Source organism: Coregonus lavaretus (genome assembly GCF_964263955.1).
Source record: "Coregonus lavaretus genome assembly, contig: HAP1_SCAFFOLD_2625, whole genome shotgun sequence".
NCBI lineage: Eukaryota > Metazoa > Chordata > Actinopteri > Salmoniformes > Salmonidae > Coregonus > Coregonus lavaretus.
The window spans coordinates 37,376-50,000 of NW_028158835.1; the positions used below are offsets into that span (position 1 = coordinate 37,376).

Genomic DNA, 12,625 nt, shown 5'->3' on the forward strand with positions numbered 1-12,625 from the left:
GTCCATGTTTCACTGTCTGGCACCTCAAATTTGTCTCTCGACATGTGTCCACCTACGTTGTAAACTTTCATTCATAGGCTAGGTTGTAGCAACCTCATGATGGGTATAGGGAAAAATTTGAGTATCATGTAGCAGCCTAAACCTATCGATGTTACATTGAACTGGGTGAATGGAATATGAATGAGAGTCATCCAACATGCTGTAATAGAAATAAGGCCCTGCTCATGAAAACAAAATGTGGTCCCCCCTCATCTGAAACGCCACTGACCACCACTGCTGAACACACGCGCCAATTTAATTCCACTAAATTATACAAATGGACCAATAGACTGCTACCCCACGACGAGTCAAACGTATCTCCATGGACTGGTATTCCATCAGTCGAGAGGCTATGAAGCATTGTTTCACAATGGGACTTCTTCTCCCGGACAATGGGCCACTCACACACTCTTTGGGCTGGTTTCCCCGGATACAGATGAACCCATTTTCTAACACTAAAAAAGCACGTAGTCTAGGACTAGGCTTAATCTGTATCTGGGGGAAACTGGCCTTCTCTGTTACTTTTAAAGGGACACGGTGACTTTATTAAACGTTCAGTGAAAAGCAGGTCTGATGAAAGACCGACTTATTGACAGAATGAGTGACAACAGAATATACTTCCCCCGAAGTACAACTCTCTCTTATCTTTAGTCTCTGTTGAAGCTACTCCCCACAAAGACCAAATTCAACTGAAGGCATTTTTTCCATCTGCGCAGCCAGAGTTTCACCCCTCGGCTGATTCGCGTCTGTTGGATGTCCTGTCTCCGTTGAGATGTTTTAAACTGTCCGTAGTGCGGTGAGTTAGTGCTCTCCTGGCCTGTGACTGGGGATCAAGGACTTGGCACGAGGGGGACTTATAGCTGGTGGCACCTCTGACCATGGAGAGTGATTTAAAAAGGGCTTATTCATTTCACCAATGGCAAACTGATTTATAACCTCCATAAAACAGCAATGATAGTTGCCCTCCTGAGCTTGAAATTAGAATTTAAACTCCACAATGTGGCTATCCATAGTAGACTACAGTAATGTTGCTATCCATAGTAGACTACAGTAATGTTGCTATCCATAGTAGACTACAGTAATGTTGCTATCCATAGTAGACTACAGTAATGTTGCTATCCATAGTAGACTACAGTAATGTTGCTATCTATAGTAGACTACAGTAATGTTGCTATCCATGGTAGACTACAGTAATGTTGCTCTCCATAGTAGACTACAGTAATGTTGCTATCCATAGTAGACTACAGTAATGTTGCTATCCATAGTAGACTACAGTAATGTTGCTATCCATAGTAGACTACAGTAATGTTGCTATCCATAGTAGACTACAGTAATGTTGCTATCCATAGTAGACTACAGTAATGTTGCTATCCATAGTAGACTACAGTAATGTTGCTATCCATAGTAGACTACAGTAATGTTGCTATCCATTGTAGACTACAGTAATGTTGCTATCCATAGTAGACTACAGTAATGTTGCTATCCATAGTAGACTACAGTAATGTTGCTATCCATAGTAGACTACAGTAATGTTGCTATCTATAGTAGACTACAGTAATGTTGCTATCCATAGTAGACTACAGTAATGTTGCTATCCATAGTAGACTACAGTAATGTTGCTATCCATAGTAGACTACAGTAATGTTGCTATCCATAGTAGACTACAGTAATGTTGCTATCCATAGTAGACTACAGTAATGTTGCTATCCATAGTAGACTACAGTAATGTTGCTATCCATAGTAGACGACAGTAATGTTGCTATCCATAGTAGACTACAGTAATGTTGCTATCCATAGTAGACTACAGTAATGTTGCTATCCATAGTAGACTACAGTAATGTTGCTATCCATAGTAGACTACAGTAATGTTGCTATCCATAGTAGACTACAGTAATGTTGCTATCCATAGTAGACTACAGTAATGTTGCTATCCATAGTAGACTACAGTAATGTTGCTATCCATAGTAGACTACAGTAATGTTGCTATCCATAGTAGACTACAGTAATGTTGCTATCCATAGTAGACTACAGTAATGTTGCTACTACAGTAATGTTGCTATCCATAGTAGACTACAGTAATGTTGCTATCTATAGTAGACTACAGTAATGTTGCTATCCATAGTAGACTACAGTAATGTTGCTATCCATAGTAGACTACAGTAATGTTGCTATCCATAGTAGACTACAGTAATGTTGCTACTACAGTAATGTTGCTATCCATAGTAGACTACAGTAATGTTGCTATCTATAGTAGACTACAGTAATGTTGCTATCCATAGTAGACTACAGTAATGTTGCTATCCATAGTAGACTACAGTAATGTTGCTATCCATAGTATACTACAGTAATGTTGTTATCCATGGTAGACTACAGTAATGTTGCTATCTATAGTAGACTACAGTAATGTTGCTATCCATAGTAGACTACAGTAATGTTGCTATCCATAGTAGACTACAGTAATGTTGCTATCCATAGTATACTACAGTAATGTTGTTATCCATGGTAGACTACAGTAATGTTGCTATCCATAGTAGACTACAGTAATGTTGCTATCCATAGTATACTACAGTAATGTTGTTATCCATGGTAGACTACAGTAATGTTGCTATCTATAGTAGACTACAGTAATGTTGCTATCCATAGTAGACTACAGTAATGTTGCTATCCATAGTAGACTACAGTAATGTTGCTATCTATAGTAGACTACAGTAATGTTGCTATCCATAGTAGACTACAGTAATGTTGCTATCCATAGTAGACTACAGTAATGTTGCTATCCATAGTATACTACAGTAATGTTGTTATCCATGGTAGACTACAGTAATGTTGCTATCTATAGTAGACTACAGTAATGTTGCTATCCATAGTAGACTACAGTAATGTTGCTATCCATAGTAGACTACAGTAATGTTGCTATCCATAGTATACTACAGTAATGTTGTTATCCATGGTAGACTACAGTAATGTTGCTATCTATAGTAGACTACAGTAATGTTGCTATCCATAGTAGACTACAGTAATGTTGTTATCCATAGTAGACTACAGTAATGTTGCTATCCATGGTAGACTACAGTAATGTTGCTATCTATAGTAGACTACAGTAATGTTGCTACTACAGTAATGTTGCTATCCATAGTAGACTACAGTAATGTTGCTATCCATAGTAGACTACAGTAATGTTGCTATCCATAGTAGACTACAGTAATGTTGCTATCCATAGTAGACTACAGTAATGTTGCTATCCATAGTAGACTACAGTAATGTTGCTATCCATAGTAGACTACAGTAATGTTGCTATCCATAGTAGACTACAGTAATGTTGCTATCCATAGTAGACTACAGTAATGTTGCTATCCATAGTAGACTACAGTAATGTTGCTATCCATAGTAGACTACAGTAATGTTGCTATCCATAGTAGACTACAGTAATGTTGCTATCCATAGTAGACTACAGTAATGTTGCTATCTATAGTAGACTACAGTAATGTTGCTATCCATAGTAGACTACAGTAATGTTGCTATCTATAGTAGACTACAGTAATGTTGCTATCCATAGTAGACTACAGTAATGTTGCTATCCATAGTAGACTACAGTAATGTTGCTATCCATAGTAGACTACAGTAATGTTGCTATCCATGGTAGACTACAGTAATGTTGCTATCCATAGTAGACTACAGTAATGTTGCTATCCATAGTAGACTACAGTAATGTTGCTATCCATAGTAGACTACAGTAATGTTGCTATCCATGGTAGACTACAGTAATGTTGCTATCCATAGTAGACTACAGTAATGTTGCTATCCATAGTAGACTACAGTAATAGTGTAGAGTACACACAGCTCTATACCTTAACTCTCTCTTTCTCCCCCCCTCCCTCTCCCCATCTCTCTTTCTCCCCACCCCTCCCCCATCTCTCTCTCTCTCCCCCCTCCCCCCATCTCTCTCTCTCTCCCCCCTCCCCCCATCTCTCTTTCTCCCCCCCTCCCTCTCCCCCATCTCTCTTTCTCCCCACCCCTCCCCCATCTCTCTCTCTCTCCCCCCTCCCCCCATCTCTCTTTCTCCCCCCCTCCCTCTCCCCCATCTCTCTTTCTCCCCCCCTCCCTCTCCCCAATCTCTCTTTCTCCCCCCCTCCCTCTCCCCCATCTCTCTCTCCCCCCTCCCTCTCCCCCATCTCTCTCTCTCTCTCTCTCTCTTCCCCATCTCTCTCTCTCTCCAGGTACTTGTTGTTCTACAGACAGACATTAGAGAAGTTGATCTGTAGTGGTGTGCTGAGCCCGGGACAGACTGGGCTGTCTGTAGTATCTGAATCTATCTCAGGCCTGTGGGATAGCTTCTCTCCAGAGCGCCGGGCAGCCTACCAGACCTGTCCCCCACAGCAGAGCACCCTGGGCTGGGAAGGGCCGGCGGAGAGACCCCCTGATCCTGGTCCTGACACCCACCTTCACCTCACGCTCCACCCCTCCACTCAGGCAGACAGTCAGGGAGCCTGGTCTCCTTCCTATGAAGAGGTTAGGGCACAACGTCTCACAGCCTCCTCTCCTTCTTCCTATGAAGAGGTTAGGGCACAACGTCTTACAGTAAAGGCACTTTTCTCTCCCTAAAATCACCTCTCCCAGCTGTTTCTCCAGGCAGTGAGCTGCTCTCCCAGCTGTTTCTCCAGTCAGTGAGCTGCTCTCCCAGCTGTTTCTCCAGTCAGTGAGCTGCTCTCCCAGCTGTTTCTCCAGTCAGTGAGCTGCTCTGTTTCTCCAGGCAGTGAGCTGCTCTGTTTCTCCAGTCAGTGAGCTGCTCTCCCAGCTGTTTCTCCAGTCAGTGAGCTGCTCTCCCAGCTGTTTCTCCAGTCAGTGAGCTGCTCTCCCAGCTGTTTCTCCAGTCAGTGAGCTGCTCTCCCAGCTGTTTCTCCAGTCAGTGAGCTGCTCTCCCAGCTGTTTCTCCAGTCAGTGAGCTGCTCTCCCAGCTGTTTCTCCAGGCAGTGAGCTGCTCTCCCAGCTGTTTCTCCAGACAGTGAGCTGCTCTCCCAGCTGTTTCTCCAGACAGTGAGCTGCTCTCCCAGCTGTTTCTCCAGTCAGTGAGCTGCTCTCCCAGCTGTTTCTCCAGTCAGTGAGCTACTCTCCCAGCTGTTTCTCCAGACAGTGAGCTGCTCTCCCAGCTGTTTCTCCAGTCAGTGAGCTGCTCTCCCAGCTGTTTCTCCAGTCAGTGATCTGCTCTCCCAGCTGTTTCTCCAGTCAGTGAGCTGCTCTCCCAGCTGTTTCTCCAGGCAGTGAGCTGCTCTCCCAGCTGTTTCTCCAGTCAGTGAGCTGCTCTCCCAGCTGTTTCTCCAGTCAGTGAGCTACTCTCCCAGCTGTTTCTCCATTCAGTGAGCTGCTCTCCCAGCTGTTTCTCCAGTCAGTGAGCTGCTCTCCCAGCTGTTTCTCCAGTCAGTGAGCTGCTCTGTTTCTCCAGGCAGTGAGCTGCTCTCCCAGCTGTTTCTCCAGTCAGTGAGCTGCTCTCCCAGCTGTTTCTCCAGTCAGTGAGCTGCTCTCCCAGCTGTTTCTCTAGATAGTGAGCTGCTCTCCCAGCTGTTTCTCCAGTCAGTGAGCTGCTCTCCCAGCTGTTTCTCTAGATAGTGAGCTGCTCTCCCAGCTGTTTCTCCAGTCAGTGAGCTGCTCTCCCAGCTGTTTCTCCAGTCAGTGAGCTGCTCTCCCAGCTGTTTCTCCAGGCAGTGAGCTGCTCTCCCAGCTGTTTCTCCAGTCAGTGAGCTGCTCTCCCAGCTGTTTCTCCAGTCAGTGAGCTGCTCTCCCAGCTGTTTCTCTAGATAGTGAGCTGCTCTCCCAGCTGTTTCTCCAGTTAGTGAGCTGCTCTCCCAGCTGTTTCTCCAGTCAGTGAGCTGCTCTCCCAGCTGTTTCTCTAGATAGTGAGCTGCTCTCCCAGCTGTTTCTCCAGTCAGTGAGCTGCTCTCCCAGCTGTTTCTCCAGTCAGTGAGCTGCTCTCCCAGCTGTTTCTCTAGATAGTGAGCTGCTCTCCCAGCTGTTTCTCCAGTTAGTGAGCTGCTCTCCCAGCTGTTTCTCCAGTCAGTGAGCTGCTCTCCCAGCTGTTTCTCTAGATAGTGAGCTGCTCTCCCAGCTGTTTCTCCAGTCAGTGAGCTGCTCTCCCAGCTGTTTCTCCAGTCAGTGAGCTGCTTTCCCAGCTGTTTCTCTAGATAGTGAGCTGCTCTCCCAGCTGTTTCTCCAGTCAGTGAGCTGCTCTCCCAGCTGTTTCTCCAGTCAGTGAGCTGCTCTCCCAGCTGTTTCTCCATTCAGTGAGCTGCTCTCCCAGCTGTTTCTCCAGTCAGTGAGCTGCTCTCCCAGCTGTTTCTCCAGTCAGTGAGCTGCTCTCCCAGCTGTTTCTCCAGTCAGTGAGCTGCTCTCCCAGCTGTTTCTCCAGTCAGTGAGCTGCTCTCCCAGCTGTTTCTCTAGATAGTGAGCTGCTCTCCCAGCTGTTTCTCCCTTTCTCCAGACAGTGTTCAGAGTGAAGGGGCCTTATCTCACAACACCAGATGCCTTCTCTCTCTCTCTCTCTCTCTATCTCTCTCTCTCTCTCTCTCTCTCTCTCTCTCTCTCTCTCTCTCTCTCTCTCTCTCTCTCTGTCTCTGTCTCTGTCTGTCTGTCTGTCTGTCTGTCTGTCTCTCTCTCTCTCTCTACTAGTGATGATTTCAGGCTCTATCTCTCTCTAATAGTGATGATTATCAGGCTGTATCTATCTCTGTTTCAGTCTCTCCATCCCTCTGTCTCTCTCTCTCTCCTTCCTTTCATCCCTATCTCCAAGTAGGCTTCTCCCAGGACAGATGCCACTACTAATCCATCTGAAAGGGGGGCGGAAGCACCCTGCTTTAGGCTTTAGGGGAGAAAGACAATAGACAATAGGGTTAGCCGTTTTAAGAGCCAGCATTGTGACGGCTTTGGTGGGTTTTGGCTCCCTGTCTAGAAGTCCACCCCTCGTTATCTCTACTGGACTGTCACCCTACCCACAGTCACACCACAGTCTGGAGAAATGGAACGGTATCGTCCCCATAGTGACTGATGGAAGGCTGGCTGAGCTAAAGCTTGTAGCTTCCACTTGTTTCAGCCATCTTGTTACGACCGTTCCACGTTGTTGTTGTTTGATTGATTGATTGTTGTTTTGTTGCCAGGACCTGCTTCAGGATGCCTACGATGTGGTGAAGAAAGAGATGGACTCTGCTTCAGAGGACAGGTATTTTCACATGTTACACATAGACACTGATTTCATTACACAGCGGTCTGTCATAAGCTATCGTAACAGTAAGATGTCATCTGTAATCACCTATAACGGTGTCCTTCAGTGTCATCAAATATAGGGGGTGAGGAAGAGGGGGTGAGGAAGAGGGAAGGGGTAGGCAGGGATTGAAGGGAGTAGGGGGGGTGGGGGGGTGACTGAGGCGTTCTAAGATGACAGGATGTGGAATGAGGACCTTAATCTAGTGTGGCTGCTCCTGTACCCATCTCTCTCTCTCTCTCTCTGTGTGTGTGCCATCCTCGGGGTCGGTGGGTACAGTCTCCTCACGTAGACCGTGTCTGCCGCGTCCCGATGGAACTCATCAATCACCGTCAGTACCGCTCTCCTCTAGGACAGGGGCACAGAGCAGATACAGCTGTCCTCTAGGACAGGGGCACAGAGCAGATACAGCTGTCCTCTAGGACAGGGGCACAGAGCAGATACAGCTGTCCTCTAGGACAGGGGCACAGAGCAGATACAGCTGTCCTCTAGGACAAGGGCACAGAGCAGATACAGCTCTCCTCTAGGACCACAGAGCAGATACAGCTGTCCTCTAGGACCACAGAGCAGATACAGCTCTCCTCTAGGACAGGGGCACAGAGCAGATACAGCTGTCCTCTAGGACAGGGGCACAGAGCAGATACAGCTGTCCTCTAGGACAGGGCCACAGAGCAGATACAGCTGTCCTCTAGGACAGGGGCACAGAGCAGATACAGCTGTCCTCTAGGACAAGGGCACAGAGCAGATACAGCTGTCCTCTAGGACAGGGGCACAGAGCAGATACAGCTGTCCTCTAGGACCACAGAGCAGATACAGCTCTCCTCTAGGACAGGGGCACAGAGCAGATACAGCTCTCCTCTAGGACAGGGTCACAGAGCAGATACAGCTCTCCTCTAAGACAGGGGCACAGAGCAGATACAGCTGTCCTCTAGGACAGGGGCACAGAGCAGATACAGCTGTCCTCTAGGACAGGGCCACAGAGCAGATACAGCTCTCCTCTAGGACAGGGGCACAGAGCAGATACAGCTGTCCTCTAGGACCACAGAGCAGATACAGCTCTCCTCTAGGACAGGTGCACAGAGCAGATACAGCTCTCCTCTAGGACAGGGGCACAGAGCAGATACAGCTCTCCTCTAGGACAGGGGCACAGAGCAGATACAGCTCTCTAGGACCACAGAGCAGATACAGCTGTCCTCTAGGACAGGGGCACAGAGCAGATACAGCTCTCCTCTAGGACAGGGGCACAGAGCAGATACAGCTGTCCTCTATTTCAGCATGCACCCAGTGTTTCCTCAAGTACATAAATTAATAAATAAATGATGTGCCAGAAAACAATAATTAGGAAGTCGTGGATTTAGACTCTCTCCCTCCTAGCATCATGTTCTCTCTCCCTCCTAGCATCATGTTCTCTCTCCCTCCTAGCATCATGTTCTCTCTCCCTCCTAGCATCATGTTCTCTCTCCCTCCTAGCATCATGTTCTCTCTCCCTCCTAGCATCATGTTCTCTCTCCCTCCTAGCATCATGTTCTCTCTCCCTCCTAGCATCATGTTCTCTCTCCCTCCTAGCATCATGTCCTCTCTCCCTCCTAGCATCATGTCCTCTCTCCCTCCTAGCGTCATGTTCTCTCTCCCTCATAGCGTCATGTTCTCTCTCCCTCCTAGCGTCATGTTCTCTCTCCCTCCTAGCGTCATGTTCTCTCTTCCTCCTAGCATCATGTCCTCTCTCCCTCCTAGCATCATGTTCTCTCTCCCTCCTAGCATCATGTTCTCTCTCCCTCCTAGCATCATGTCCTCTCTCCCTCCTAGCATCATATTCTCTCTCCCTCCTAGCATCACGTCCTCTCTCCCTCCTAGCATCATGTTCTCTCTCCCTCCTAGCATCACGTCCTCTCTCCCTCCTAGCATCATGTTCTCTCTCCCTCCTAGCATCATGTTCTCTCTCCCTCCTAGCATCATGTCCTCTCTCCCTCCTAGCATCATGTTCTCTCTCCCTCCTAGCATCATGTTCTCTCTCCCTCCTAGCATCATGTCCTCTCTCCCTCCTAGCATCATGTTCTCTCTCCCTCCTAGCATCATGTTCTCTCTCCCTCCTAGCATCATGTTCTCTCTCCCTCCTATCATCATGTTCTCTCTACCTCCTAGCATCATGTTCTCTCTCCCTCCTAGCATCATGTTCTCTCTCCTTCCTAGCATCATGTCCTCTCTCCCTCCTAGCGTCATGTTCTCTCTCCCTCCTAGCATCATGTTCTCTCTCCCTCCTAGCATCATGTTCTCTCTACCTCCTAGCATCATGTTCTCTCTCCCTCCTAGCATCATGTTCTCTCTCCCTCCTAGCATCATGTTCTCTCTCCCTCCTAGCATCATGTTCTCTCTCCCTCCTAGCATCATGTTCTCTCTCCCTCCTAGCATCATGTTCTCTCTCCCTCCTAGCATCATGTTCTCTCTCCCTCCTAGCATCATGTTCTCTCTCCCTCCTAGCATCATGTTCTCTCTTCCTCCTAGCATCATGTTCTCTCTCCCTCCTAGCATCATGTTCTCTCTACCTCCTAGCATCATGTTCTCTCTCCCTCCTAGCATCATGTTCTCTCTCCCTCCTAGCATCATGTTCTCTCTACCTCCTAGCATCATGTTCTCTCTCCCTCCTAGCATCATGTTCTCTCTACCTCCTAGCATCATGTTCTCTCTCCCTCCTAGCATCATGTTCTCTCTCCCTCCTAGCATCATGTTCTCTCTCCCTCCTAGCATCATGTTCTCTCTCCCTCCTAGCATCATGTTCTCTCTCCCTCCTAGCATCATGTTCTCTCTCCCTCCTAGCATCATGTTCTCCCTCCCTCCTAGCATCATGTTCTCTCTACCTCCTAGCATCATGTTCTCTCTCCCTCCTAGCATCATGTTCTCTCTCCCTCCTAGCATCATGTTCTCTCTCCCTCCTAGCATCATGTTCTCTCTCCCTCCTAGCATCATGTTCTCTCTCCCTCCTAGCATCATGTTCTCTCTCCCTCCTAGCATAATGTTCTCTCTCCCTCCTAGCATCATGTTCTCTCTCCCTCCTAGCATCATGTTCTCTCTCCCTCCTAGCATCATGTTCTCTCTCCCTCCTAGCATCATGTTCTCTCTCCCTCCTAGCATCATGTTCTCTCTTCCTCCTAGCATCATGTTCTCTCTCCCTCCTAGCATCATGTTCTCCCTCCCTCCTAGCATCATGTTCTCTCTCCCTCCTAGCATCATGTCCTCTCTTCCTCCTAGCATCATGTCCTCTCTACCTCTGTGTAAAGAAATTTGACTGCGTTTCCCTTTCATCGCTCCCTTTTATACTGACAGGCGCCTATCCTATTAATAGATCACTAGAAGATGTTCATTCTAGCAGGAGAGGGCTCAACGGACTAGTGAATTGAAACTTTTAAATGAAAAGTAGCCTAGTTTAATATGAAGTCTGTAACCGACTGATTAGCCGACAGCCGTCACTAATGGAAAACACTGCGCACCTCACCACCACACACAGACCTCTGACTCCCCTCCACCAGACCTCTGACTCCCCTCGACCAGACCTCTGACTCCACAACACCAGACCTCTGACTCCCCTCCACCAGACCTCTGACTCCCCTCCACCAGACCTCTGACTCCACAACACCAGACCTCTGACTCCACAACACCTCTGACTCCACAACACCAGACCTCTGACTCCCCTCCACCAGACCTCTGACTCCACAACAACTCTGACTCCACAACACCTCTGACTCCGCAACACCTCTGACTCCGCAACACCTCTGACTCCACAACACCTCTGACTCCACGACACCAGACCTCTGACTCCACAACACCTCTGACTCCCCTCCACCAGACCTCTGACTCCACAACACCTCTGACTCCACAACAACTCTGACTCCACAACACCTCTGACTCCGCAACACCTCTGACTCCGCAACACCTCTGACTCCACAACACCTCTGACTCCACAACACCAGACCTCCGACTCCACAACACCAGACCTCTGACTCCACAACACCAGACCTCTGACTCCGCAACACCTCTGACTCCGCAACACCAGACCTCTGACTCCGCAACACCTCTGACTCCGCAACACCAGACCTCTGACTCCACAACACCAGACCTCTGACTCAGCAACACCAGACCTCTGACTCCACAACACCAGACCTCTGACTCCCCTCCACCAGACCTCTGACTCCACAACAACTCTGACTCCACAACACCTCTGACTCCGCAACACCTCTGACTCCACAACACCTCTGACTCCGCAACACCTCTGACTCCACAACACCTCTGACTCCACAACACCAGACCTCTGACTCCACAACACCAGACCTCTGACTACACAACACCTCTGACTCCACAACACCTCCGACTCCACAACACCTCTGACTCCACAACACCAGACCTCTGACTCCACAACACCAGACCTCTGACTCCGCAACACCAGACCTCTGACTCCACAACACCAGACCTCTGACTCCGCAACACCAGACCTCTGACTCCACAACACCTCTGACTCCCCTCCACCAGACCTCTGACTCCACAACAACTCTGACTCCACAACACCTCTGACTCCGCAACACCTCTGACTCCACAACACCTCTGACTCCACAACACCAGACCTCTGACTCCGCAACACCAGACCTCTGACTCCACAACACCTCCGACTCCACAACACCAGACCTCTGACTCCACAACACCAGACCTCTGACTCCGCAACACCTCTGACTCCACAACACCTCTGACTCCACAACACCAGACCTCTGACTCCACAACACCAGACCTCTGACTCCCCTCCACCAGACCTCTGACTCCCCTCCACCAGACCTCTGACTCCACAACACCAGACCTCTGACTCCACAACACCTCTGACTCCACAACACCAGACCTCTGACTCCCCTCCACCAGACCTCTGACTCCACAACAACTCTGACTCCACAACACCTCTGACTCCGCAACACCTCTGACTCCGCAACACCTCTGACTCCACAACACCTCTGACTCCACGACACCAGACCTCTGACTCCACAACACCTCTGACTCCCCTCCACCAGACCTCTGACTCCACAACACCTCTGACTCCACAACAACTCTGACTCCACAACACCTCTGACTCCGCAACACCTCTGACTCCGCAACACCTCTGACTCCACAACACCTCTGACTCCACAACACCAGACCTCCGACTCCACAACACCAGACCTCTGACTCCACAACACCAGACCTCTGACTCCACAACACCTCTGACTCCACAACACCTCTGACTCCACAACACCAGACCTCCGACTCCACAACACCAGACCTCTGACTCCACAACACCTCTGACTCCACAACACCTCTGACTCC

The 12,625-nt window shown here is 48.6% G+C and overlaps 1 protein-coding gene across 1 annotated transcript in view; it reads left to right on the forward strand.

Annotated features, from left to right (window-relative positions):
- The window catches only part of LOC311123540 (stimulated by retinoic acid gene 8 protein homolog), a gene marked incomplete at both ends in the record, with an annotated part of 41,529 nt that overhangs the window by 7,638 nt on the left and 21,266 nt on the right, over positions 1-12,625 (forward strand). Inside the window, 2 exons of the mRNA XM_084197787.1 lie at positions 4,257-4,548; positions 7,185-7,246. Of these exons, the coding sequence (XP_084053913.1) occupies positions 4,257-4,548; positions 7,185-7,246 (354 nt within the window). The remainder of the gene's footprint in view (positions 1-4,256; positions 4,549-7,184; positions 7,247-12,625) is intronic.